The following is a 13,210-nucleotide window of genomic DNA, read 5'->3' on the forward strand; positions in this document are numbered from 1 at the left end:
GAATTATTCGAAAAAACAGGTCCTCTGATTCGAAAATTCCCAATACTCAATAGCTCATGAAATATTGATGCGGAGTGTACCATTATTTCAAATGAGCTTGTTTGAAAGAGTATCCATTCTAGATTCTGAGGAAAATTTCACTTTTCGAAAATTCGATGTTAAGGGTGTTCTACATGATGTGGAAAAAATAATATAATTTCCTCAGTCCGGACCTGCGCTATCAACAAGTCATTAGGTGCAAATATTAGGCATTGGCCTATACTCATTCCCTCAAATTTTCATGAAGATCCATGAAGGCGTTCAAAAGTTATGCCGATTGGAAGTTTTCGATAAAATACATAAAACAGCCTGTATCTCTTAAACGAATATAGTTAGGACATATTTCGAACACTGATTCAGATTCACCAAAATGTCCTGCATCTGCCCTGAAAGCCTGTACAATCATTCGTGAAACACCCTGTATACGGCCTAGAAATGAACATAAAAAAGACAAAATACATGGTGATTAAACGCAAACATCAATAAAGATTGAAAATGGGGAGAAACAGAAGGTCCATTCGTATAAACACCTTGGTGCAATCATCACTGACGATTGGAGACAAGAGACAGAACTCAAATGTCGCATCGAACAAGCCATATGCGTCTTTATGAAAATGAAATCATTTCTTCATGACAAGAGCAGTAACATCGAGCTCAGAAAGCGAATTCTCCGGTGGTATGTGATCCCGGTAGTTTTGTATGGGATGGAAGCGTGGAAACTGACGGAAACACTCCCCAAAAGGATCAACGCCATCGAGATGTGGACGTACCGCCGCATGCTTCGGATATCTTGGACTGACAGGATTCGGAATGAGGAGGTGCATCGCAGGATGAATGCTCAGGTGGAACTTCTATTCACTATTCAAAAGAGGAAATTTGAGTATTTCGGACATATCATGGGCGGTGCCAGATATGACTTGATGCAACTGATAATACAGGGTAAAATCAATAGCAAGAGGGGCCATATACGTAGAAATGACTCCTGGTTGAAGAATTTGAGAATATGGTCCGGCTGGACTATTTCGAGGAGCAGCATCAAAAGTTAAAAGTGCTCTACTAGTCGCCAACCTTCGAACAGGAGACAGCACATGAAGAAGAAGAATAATGATATTTAAAAAATGCCTGAGAGGAATATGAGGGACTCCTTCTAGATAAATTAGGCAAAGCAGGGTGACGAAATTTCATTTTCCGAACCGTCAAAATGTATGTATATTGAGATGAATGCTATAAAAGGAGATCAATTTTTTTAGTGCAACAATGAAACCAACTTAAAATTCATTAATTTTATTTTCTTAAGCTCAGAACGAATACATTTTCATATCTTACAAAAAAATATAAATATACAAAACTCTGTCTCCATGCAATTTATTCCTAGTTATATCCATGAATTTAAGATCAAATGAATATATTAATTTCATCACAAAAAAAAATCATATCATTATTGAATCACTGCTTCAAAATGAATTGTTATCGAAAATGTTGATAAAATGACATTTGTGAAGGCTTACTATACCTACAACATAAATATGCTGTGTTAAGGTGGCTCTTCATCACATTATATATGTTTTAACCCGGGAAATGAATTTATATCACTGGTCGTGCTTTCCAATATAGCGCTTCTTCACGAAAACTATAATATATGTATATTAAATAGTATAGATTTTAGATATACTTTCGCTTGGTCGGATATGATATAAATTATATCCCTTAATGGAAAGTGAACATAAAAATTTATTTTCTACTTATAATAATATAATATAATTTAATCATGCATCAATGATTTGAACTTGAAAATCGAATTGCTATCATAGATTTCCTTAAAAAAAATAGTCTAAAATATACGAAAAATGTTTATATCGATATGAGAAAAAAGCTGTTCAATATAATTTCATTTACATGATATTCAAAATGGACAAGTTAATCTTAAATATGAAAATGACAAATTTCTGATTGATTTTTCTACAATCGTTTTGAATGAAATAATTTTTTCATACTCTAATTGAAGAGCATTCGAAGCTGCAATATATATGAGATGAATTAAAAAACAAAATATTTTCACTAACTATCTAATGTAGGTCCCATGTTAAAACTGGGTGATGATGAAGAAGTTTGAGTCTGAGAATGCTTGGACACAAAGGTACAAGATACGGATATTGGTGAACTAGGAGGGTCGCCAGAATAATTGAATGAATCATCTGTGGGCTTGATCATATCTTGATTTTCTGCGGCTTTTTTGGAACTACTGTGTTCTTCAGATTCCAAGATGAAGTGTTTGGCATTGAATATGTTTTCATTTATATGAGGGTAACGTATTCGTATTGCATCTACAACATCTAAGAGGTTCTTGGAATCCATTGCTAAAACATGAGCAGCTCCTAACATTCCCCTGTAAAATCGTTCATCAGTCATTCCAAATTATTCTCAGTGAAGCATTAAAGATCATAATGATAAATAATTGAATAAAATGAATAGGTTATAGATGATAAGATAGAATAGTAGATAAAATATTTGGCATTGAATATGTTTTCATTTATATGAGGGTAACGTATTCGTATCGCATCTACAACATCTCAGAGGCGTTCGAATTCATATCTAAAACAAGAGCAGCTCTTAACATTTCCCTAAAAAATTATTCATCAGTCATTCCAAATTATTCTCAGTGAAGCATTAAGGTTCGTAATGATGAATATTTGAATAAAATAAATACTAGATGAAGGATATTCTTTCGATTCTTGGACGTTTTTCAGTACATTTTTTCATAAAAAAAGATAATTTACTGGACTTTACTTTTACTGTGCACAAGAATAGGGGTAACTTCGATATTATCGGTCTAATCATGATTATTATACGCGAGGAAGACATCAATTTAGAACTGAAAGATGTCGCTTAAGTAAATCACAAAGTGGTGCTTCCTATATGTGGGTATGAAGCTTCTTAATAGAATTCCTTTGGCTATTCAGGACTTGCCCACAGATAAGTTCAAGCAAAGATTTAAGAATCTGCTGCATCAATGTGATTTTTATAACGGGTGATTTTTTAGCTGGTTTGGTTTTGGCAACACTGGTTTTGACAGCTGACGTGTGTTTAGTACCTTGTGTCACTGTCAAACAGCTTCAGTTTGGTTTGCAATTTAACCATGGATCGTCTTACAAATGAACAACGCTTGCAAATTATTGAATTTTACTATCAAAATTCGTGCTCGGTTCGAAATGTTCATCGCGCGTTGCTTCCATTTTATGGTCGGCATTCTCGACCTTCTGAGCAGTCTATTCGGAAGATTGTGACCAAATTTCGCACCAAATTTACTTTGTTGGACATTAAACCACCAACACGTTTACGTACTGTGCGTAGTGAAGAAAATATTGCGGCCGTATCAGCTAGTGTGACAGAAGACCGCGAAATGTCGATTCGGCGCCGTTCCCAGCAGTTAGGCCTTTGTTACAGCTCTACGCGGAAAATTTTGCGGAAGGATTTGGGCGTAAAGCCTTTTAAGATACAGCTGGTGCAAGAACTAAAGCCAGTCGACCTACCACAACGCCGAATTTTTGGTGAATGGGCTCTTGGAAAGCTGGCCGAGGATCCGCTTTTTTATCGAAAAATTGTGTTCAGCGATGAGGCTCATTTTTGGTTGAATGGGTACGTAAATAAGCAAAATTGCCGCATTTGGAGTGAAGATCAGCCAGAAGCATTGCAACAGCTACCAATGTTTCCCGAAAAAGCCACTGTTTGGTGCGGTTTATGGGCCGGCGGCATTATTGGGCCATATTTCTTCAAAGATGATGCGAATCGCAGCGTTACTGTCAATGGTGAACGCTACCGAGCGATGATAACAAACTTTTTTTTGCCCGAAATGGAAGTTCTTGACTTGCATGATATGTGGTTTCAACAAGACGGTGCCACATGCCACACAGCACGCGAAACAATGGCGCAATTGCGAGGCGAGTTTGGTGAACAGTTAATTTCACGTTTCGGGCCGGTCAATTGGCCGCCTAGATCGTGCGATTTGACACCATTAGATTATTTTTTGTTGGGGTATGTCAAGGCTAATGTCTATAGGGACAAGCCCGCTTCGATTGACGCACTGGAAGCCAACATCCATGCATTCATTCGTGAGATACCGGCCGATATGTGTGAAAGAGTATGCCAAAATTGGACTCAGCGGATGGGCTACCTGAGACGCAGCCGCGGTCAACATTTGCATGAAATTATCTTTAAACATTAAATTGCAAGGTTCAAACTATCGATTCAAATAAATATTTCATTCATTTTTTCGAATTTTTTGTGTTTTTTTTTTAAAGTTCTAAACCTCTTAAAAAATCACCCATTAGTATTAATGAGTTTTTGAATTGTGACGTAAGAGCAGTTTGGTCCCGCTGTTAGCTGGTTATTTTACGTTTTATTGTATTTGGATTTTAAGCAAATATTACAATTGCAAACAAATAAGAATTGCAATTGTATAATATTAGTAAATAAATTACTAACGAGATATGTATATGAAGCAACGATTAAAATGATATACCATGCGAACTTCGAATCAGTCTTCCGCTATGGGATAGTTTTTTATGGAAATAGCAGAGACATCAAACAAATCTTTGTGGTGCAAAAACGGGTCATTAGAATCATGGCAGGAATAGGATACAGAGAGTCATGAAGAGGGCATTTTAGAAGAGCAAAAATCCTGACCCTGAGTGTAGTTTACATCCAGGATTGCTTGCTGTACTTCTATAAGAATACGGAATTTTTTAAGGAGGTTCAACCCCAAAATGTTTATGGAACTAGCTTCTTTAGTAAGTTCTGCACCTTAGTCAGAATAATATACAGGGTGTTTCCTAAACATGCGGCAAAAATTCAGGGGGTTGTTCCTTGGACTATTTTAAGCATGTTTTGTCCTTGGATGATTTTTGAAAAACCTCTTTGTTTCGAAGATACAGGGGGAACAACATTTTTCATATTTTTAAAATTAATAATAGTTTAAATAAAAATTAATTAACATACGGAGATCGCTGGATTGGAAGAGGTGGACCTCATTTATGGCCTGCTCGTTCCCCGGACTTAAACCCCTTAGATTATTTCCTATGGGGCCATCTAAAATCATTAGTTTATACCACTCCAGTAGAAAATGTGGAAGACTTGCGAAATCGGATCATTGCTGGGTGTAACTTAATAAGAAATGATCCTGGTGTTTTTGAAAGGGTTCGGCAGTCAATGAGGAGAAGATTGGATGCTTGTATGCTGGCTAGAGGTGGTCATTTTCAACAGTTTTTGTAGGTTGAGTTGAATTTTCATGTAATTTTTCATAATAAAATGTTATTATCTGAAATTTTGTTTCCCCTATATCTTCGAAACAAATAGGTTTTTCAAAAATCATCAAAGGACAAAATATTCTTAGAATAGTCCAAGGAACAACCCCCTGAATTTTTGCCGCATGTTTAGGAAACACCCTGTATATTGGGTATAGGTGACCAAATTTATTCCAGTGAAATACTCTTTATTTTTATTCAGCAATGACGAAGTTTCGGCAATTGTTTGTAGCCATTCTCAAGTCTAAAAAAATTATCCTACTTCAGATCTTACAATAAATACTATAATATTTCAAATACTCTTTAGAACACAAAAAAATAAATACAATAAATACTATACAATTTTAAATACTCTTAAAAAACACAAAAAATCACTATCCCATACAATAGAACACAAGACAGGAAAACTAGATAATTCTCTCACCATTATGAAATGAGTATTTCTACAACAGAGTAAGCACCATCGTTATTATTATTTGTATTCATGATCTCTGAGATGCGAAAATATATATGCAATTATATACTTGGGAAATCTTCTCGCCAAACAAATTTCTCACAAAATTTATGGAAATATCAGATGTTAAACTTTGAATAAATAATCCATCATCCATCCTTTTTCAGTTTTTGAATTATTTCGATGTTTTTCGTTTGTTTCCTGGTTTCCGCTAGTTTTGGACACTATCTCAGTGAATTGTGATCAGGGTGGTTTCCCATTGAACTTAAAATACTTTATTTGTGGAAAATTTGCGGAAAATTCGTAGAATCTACGATCATTCTGCTTTATCCTTTCATTGAAGTTAACAGCTGTCCATCCATAGGTGTCGACGATATAATTTCTATAATGGTTTCACAAGAGACCGAAAGCGAATGCGCATATTGTGGGAGAAAGGTGGTTAATTCTGTCAGCTGTGTTGAGTGTGGAGCTCAATTCCATCCCTCTTGTTCAAGTAAGGCTCGAGTGGTTGCATCAGACGGCGTAATAACATGCTGCAAACTAAGTCACTCTTCTAGAGACACTGACCAGTTGTTTAATCAGCTATCACTATTCCTCCAGAAACAATTCGAAGGCTTTGAGAAGGAAATGGAGAATGAATATTTATCACAAATTGTTGAACTCCAGAAAGAGATGACTTGCATGTCCACCAAGCTGATATCACAGGAGGCTGAATTGAGTTCACTGAAGAGTGAACTATCTGCTCTCAAATCTAATGACCAGTCCAAGCCAACGATATAATTTTGCTCACCGAGACATGGTTGGATGACTCCATTGATGATGCTGAACTTCAACTGGTGGACTTTTTAGGACAGATCGCACGTCTTCAACTATTGAAAGAACCAGAGGTGGTGGGTGTATGATTGCTGTGAAGAAGACTTTTTGTGTACATAGAGTGCCACGTGTTCACGTCTCGGTTGAGGATCTGTTGGTTGTTGTGAGGATTGGTCAGCTGAAGTATCTCTTTGTTACAGCCTATATACCACCTCAAGCTGTCGTAGGTCTTTATGAAAAACACTGTGAGAATTTTGAACAAGCAGTTGAAAGATTTGAACCTGACCGGATATTCATTACCGGAGATTATAATCTTCCTCATGCCGTATGGACTAACGACCACTTGGGTGTAGATTCTATTCTTTCTCAGCAGGTTCAAGTTTTGGCTGATTCTTTTTGTTTTTTGAATCTTCATCAAAAGAACTGCATTTTTAATTCAAACAATAGAATGTTGGATCTTGTTTTCTCCAGTTTTCAGTTCCTCAGAATAAGTTTAGCAAATGAGGTTCTGTCTAGGCTGGATGATCACCATCCAGCACTCACTTTAAGCGTGAAGGCTCCTCAGTCATGTAGATGTAGTACAGAGATAATAGCTCATAATTTTAAGGCAGCTAATTATGAAAATATAATTGATTTTATGTCATCCATAGACTGGGTTGAAAGGTTCGATGATTGTAGTGATGTTGACTCTCTAGTTGATGTATTTCACGAGCTGATATCCAGCAATGTTAACAGATTTGTACCTAAGATTAAGATCAGGAACTCCACATTTCCAAGTTGGTTTTCGGCCGAACTGAAAAATGCAATATTTGAAAAAAGTTGGCTCATAAAAAGTATAAATCTTCAAACACTTGGACGATTACCAGCTCTTCTGTAATCTTAGATCTCATTGTAAATCCCTGGCCGAAGAATGTTATAGTTCATATATAGAGGAAAATCGGATAAAAACTTTCCCTCAGCAATGTATTTCAAAGATTCAGAGATCCAAACTGAAAAAAATATAGCTGAGTTTTTCCTTTCTGTTTATAGAACTAACGATAATATCTCCTGTAACGACAGTGAACCTTTATCTTGCTTAACCGATGATATGATAAATATTCCAATGATTCATGTGGAACAGGTGTTGGACGGTATCGATGCCCTCGATATAAACAAGGGACCTGGCCCAGACAATATTCCTGTTATCTTTCTTAAAAAGTGTAAAGACTTCATCGCATTACCACTGCAAATAATTTTCAACAAATCACTGAATGATAGGGTGTTTCCTAAGTCATGGAAGTCTGGTTTTGTGAAGCCTATTCACAAATCTGGTCCCAGAGAAGATATCACTAATTATCGGCCGATAACAATTTTGAGTGTCATCCCAAAATTGTTTGAATCTATTGTTTTCAGCCTGATTAAATCTCAAGTTTATGGTAGAATAATTCCACAACAACACGGATTTTATGAGAGTAGAAATGTTGATTCAAATTTACTGAATTTTGTTCAATATGTTATTGAGGCTTCGGATTATCGTCAACAGGTAGAAGTTGTATATTTCTAAGGCGTTCGATACTGTTTGCCATCCCATTCTAGCAAGAAAGCTCAGAGACTTTGGTTTTTACGGTCGGCTTCATCGGCTTGGTCTCTTATCTCACTAATAGGATTCAGTTCGTGAAAATAAATGGAAAACTCATTGTCACATCAATAGTGCCCCAGGGTAGTCATCTGGGACCGATGTTATTCCTTATATTTATTAATGATATTGGTTCCGTGATCCGATTCGTTAAGTTCCTTTTATTCGCCGATGACCTGGAGCTTTTCATGTCGGTTAAGTTCATTTCAGACATTATTTGTTTGCAGTCCGATTTGGAGGCATTAGAGAGATGGTGAGCTGAGAACTGCTTGTCTTTGAATATAAGTAAGTGTAAGTCGATGTCAATTTCGAGAGTTCAGAGTCCGATACTTCAACTTTTTTTATTGAGGGTTGTCCCTTAGAGCGTATAGGTGTTGTGAGGGATCTTGGCGTTTCCTATGATTGTGAATTATCCTTCAAGCCACACTTTCAGGCAATTTCTTCTAGAGCACTCAAGACTCTAGGTTTCATAATCAGAAACACGAGAGATTTTAGGAGCGTTGAGACTCTTCGATACCTGTATGCACTTGTGAGACCAACTCTTGAATTTTCGTCTTTTTTTTGGTCCCCATATACTTTGATTAATGTACTCTTTCTTGAGATATTCCAAAATAATTTTCTCAAGCATGTTTCATTCAGGCTTGGCATTGCTTCTCGACTGTTCTCGGCGAGTCATATGCGTGACCGGCTGCGGCTGCCTTCTTTAAGATCGAGAAGGTTCTCGGCTGACGTGCTATTCGTGGCAAAAATTTATAGGGGACTTGTCTACTCTCCGGAGTTGCTGTTTCACTTCAACCTGAATATTCCTCCAAGACCGATTAGGCGAGCTGATCTGTTTAGGCCCGGTTTATCAAGAACTAATTATAGTTTTCATTCTCCATTGCCGAGGAAGATGGGGAACACTAATACAGTGAGTGTTCTCGGGGTTGATATATTCAGTGGCGCGTTGTCAAGGTTGAGGGGGGATGTATCTACTTTGATGAGTTTGTAAGCTCTTTTTGTCTCATTTTGATGATATTTTTAAGTTTGTTACAATTGTAATTGTTGAAATATTTCATTTGTATGTTTTGTATCCAATTATTTTTTTTTCTCTTTGTATAATGGTAGTACCGTTTAAAATAAATAAATGAATAAACTCTACTGGAATCTTCGTATAAAGTGATACTTCATCCAAGGACACGAGAACATGATCAGTGGGTATTTTAACTTTTCTTATATATTCAACAAACTGCCAAGAATCTTTGACGAAGGAATCCGTTTTCCCGACTATGTTCTGTAGAATACTATTTAGAAAACACCCCATATTGTAAGATGGTGATGTCATGCTAGCCACAATGGGGCTCAGTGGTCTTCCCTCCTTATAGATCTTCAGAAGTCCATATATTATAGGACAAACAGATGTATAGCACATTAATTTATTATAATCCTGTAGTGTTATCATATTTTCTGCAGTGACGGCTCGTGCCCTCGAGATGTGGGTCGGCCACACACACATATACATATCGGGTGTCCCAAACTCGATGGCCTATTAGACGTTTCTGGAAAACTAATCATAATTTTGAACTGAAAATTTGCATATTGATGTTTGAGACAATGATCTTTGTCCCTAAAATATTTTCAGATCTCTACAACTTGCGGTTATACCGGAAACAGACTACTACTTCCTTATTTCAAATGGCACACCCAGTATATTATTGCATCGTTAGATAGCTTTTTTGATGGCAATTTCGGCAATATGCCATACCTTGGGTGAAAATTCAACAGTTCATGAATTATTGGGATTCTTATGAAAAAAAAGGTGGCGATAAGGACTCACATTTTTTTGAATATTTCAGCAGAAAAAGCCTTTTTCGAGAAAAATTTATTTTGTTTCGTTCACGCAAATACGTAGTATTATAAGACTGTTTTCGGCTTGGACCAAAAATGTTGTGTTTATAAGATAAGAGGATCATGAACTTGGACAACTCAAATTCATCAAAACTCAAGATTTTCAAATTAGAACCTATATTTTTTATTATTTCAGTCGATTCTACGTACAAAAATAGTGGGTGTTACTTAAGCAAACCCTATACCTAAAATGAATACTTCAAGAGTTATCGGGGAAGAACTTCAAATGAGGAAAAACCGCTATTTATAACTGTGGGAATAACTGTCTGTTACTTCCGTAAAACACAGAAAGAAAATAAAATTCGATGTTTGGAACTAAATTTTACATTTCATGAATTTTAATTAATTTTTCGTTGGTATTGTTGAGAAATCCATAAACTAATACAATTTTCAATTACGAATGATTCATTACAATTCTTGATTTGTCAAATTTAGTTATGGAAACATCGAATTTTATTTTCTTTCTGTGTTTAGTTTTTTAGTTAAAAAGGCTCTTATCTCAGATTACTATATATATATATATATATATATATATATATATATATATATATATTGAAAAACAGAAAACCAACGCGTCGTCAAATAGTACCTTTTGGGTGACGTGGAAATCTATTTGTTAATATATATTTATTTATATAAACTTATATAAAATATAAAAAAATCTTATAAATACCACAAAAAATATTGTGGAAATGACCGCATGTATTCTGGTCAAAAATGTATGAGCTTGCGTACCCTTTATTCATATTTATAGATCAAATCAATTCGACGATCTTTCTTTGTCGCGAAGTCATCAATTATTTTCTCGAAAAAAATGTTTCCTCTGGCTAGTTCTTTAACTAAACCTCTTTCGATTGATATCAGTGCCAGGTTATTTAAACGGTCTTGAGACATCGTGTTCCTACTGAAAGATTTTATTCTTTTGAGCGCTGAAAAACTTCTTTCTACTGACGCGGATGTTGGTGGCAGGGACAAAATCATAAAAAATAACTTATATAATTCAGGAATATCGGAAACAATATTATTTGAGAAAATGAATTCCGTAATACCATTTTCAGCGTATTTGAATTGCCGAAGATAGCATTGTCCGAGTACAAAATTTGTAATTCACGTTTGAGTTCATCCTTATCGAAGAAGTTTTTGTAATTATGCCGCCCCTTACGAGCCGTCACTGATTTTCTGATTTCCAATCTTTAATGGTTTTGTTATTTTTTTCCTGTAGAGAATTAGTGAGGTCTATAGGTATTGATTTTTTTATATATATATTCTGATCATTCAGTAACTGTGCCATTTTGTTTTCGTATTCTTCTTTGTGAACAATGGCAGTGGTGTTTCTTTTATCAACTTTAAGTACCATTATTTCTTCATGTTCACGAAGGAAGTTCCTTGTTTTCTTGATCTTTTTTGCGAGAACATCAGCACCTTTATTATGTTCTTATTGATTTTGGGTGTTTTGTAGTACATTTGTTATACAACCTCTTATTTCGTTTTTTATTTGTATTAATAATTTCTCTATCGTATATTCAATTTCTGTTATTATTGGGATTATGGTTAACCGGCCTTTGACGTAATTGATTCCATAATTATCTCCTAACTGTAGCACCTCACTTACTTCTGCTGGAATGACTACATCAGTATAGTTCTTTAGCCAATTTTCATTTATGTTGTTAACATTATTTTTATTAATTAGTCTTTCCACCTTTCTTGTTTGTTTTTCCTTTTGTGCCAAAAACCTTTTATTTAGTTTTTTAGTCTCAAAACTTTTGAACTTCTCTAACATATTTCTTGGGATAACTTTTCATAAGTTTTGTTCTATGATTTTGATATTTTCCCTTTTTCGTTTTCATGCGAACATAAACTTCCCAATTGAAAAAGAAAAAAAGGGAGCAATCGCATTTTTAGATGTTTTGTTGAGAAGAAATAATGGAAGTATTGTAACAAGTTGATACCAAAAGCCCACTTGGTCCCGAAGGAACCTTCATTATTCATCATGTCACCCCAAAAAAAAAAGGAAACAGTGGCTATAGCACTTAGTGATAGAGCAATAAAACTTTCTTCACCTTTACATAAAGAAGAAAAATTGGCCTTAGTAAAACGAGTACTACTTGAAAATGGCTTCCCTAATAAAATGATAGAAAAAATAGTGAAGAACCGCATTTTCCTTCATTTCAACAAGGAACAGAAAACAAAAAAAGAAATAGACTTGACAAAAATGTTAGTATTACCGTACATAAAGGGTGCTGGAGAAAAAATGAAAAACATCATGAAAAAATATGGATATACAGTAATTTTTAAAAGTGGAAACAAGCTGAATACTATTTATACAAAAATCAAAGATGAAACTGAAAAATGGGATCAGTCAAATCTAGTTTATTCAATTCCCTGTAAAACCTGCAATCTTAAATATATTGGAACAACAAAACAAAAGTTGAAGAACGGAATTTCCACACATAAGAGCACGATTAGGACGAATAAGGCAGAAAGTACGGCTTTAGCCGAATATGTTTTGAAACTAGGTCACTATATGGATTTTGAAGAAACCAGCATTCTATGGAGCCTACTTTGTTGTAGAAATACCTATTTCATAATGGTGAATTCTCTAGTTTTCCTGTCTTGTGTTCTGTTGTATGTGAGTGATTTTTTTATGTTTTTTGAGAGTATCTAAAATTGTATAGTATTTATTGTATTTATTTCTATGTGTTCTGAAGAGTTTTTGAAATATTATAGTATTTATTGTAATATTTGAAGTAGGATAATTTTCTTAGACTTGAGAATGGCTACAAACAATTGCCGAAACGTCGTCATTGCTGAATAAAAATAAAGAGTATTTCACTGGAATAAATTTGGGTACCTAAACCCAAAAACTCAATATATATTATGGAACTAGAACAACCAACTATTCATTCCCAATCCATCACCTAACTATGACGAAAAAGACTGCCCTGTATAGCTGTTCAAAGTTGTTCAACAGATTGCCAGATAAAATAAAAATAGCTGGTCCTATTAATAGGTTCAAAAAAGAAGTCCATACGTTGCTGATGGACCTAGAACCATATTCAGTGGAAGAGTATTTGTTGGGGAGACTAACATAAAGCTCACCGA

The 13,210-nt window shown here is 35.1% G+C and overlaps 1 protein-coding gene across 6 annotated transcripts in view; it reads right to left on the minus strand.

Moving 5' to 3' along the window:
* Positions 1 to 1,307: 1,307 nt before the first annotated feature.
* Positions 1,308 to 13,210, minus strand: part of LOC123673246 (focal adhesion kinase 1-like) — a 335,822-nt gene continuing 323,919 nt past the window's right edge. For all 6 annotated transcript variants that reach the window (XM_045607738.1, XM_045607724.1, XM_045607753.1 and 3 more), the window contains one exon: positions 1,308 to 2,425. In XM_045607738.1, coding sequence (XP_045463694.1) covers positions 2,098 to 2,425 — 328 coding nt within the window. In that variant the 3' untranslated portion in view covers positions 1,308 to 2,097. The remainder of the gene's footprint in view (positions 2,426 to 13,210) is intronic.

Source organism: Harmonia axyridis, chromosome 1, assembly GCF_914767665.1.
Source record: "Harmonia axyridis chromosome 1, icHarAxyr1.1, whole genome shotgun sequence".
Classification (NCBI taxonomy): Eukaryota; Metazoa; Arthropoda; class Insecta; order Coleoptera; family Coccinellidae; genus Harmonia; species Harmonia axyridis.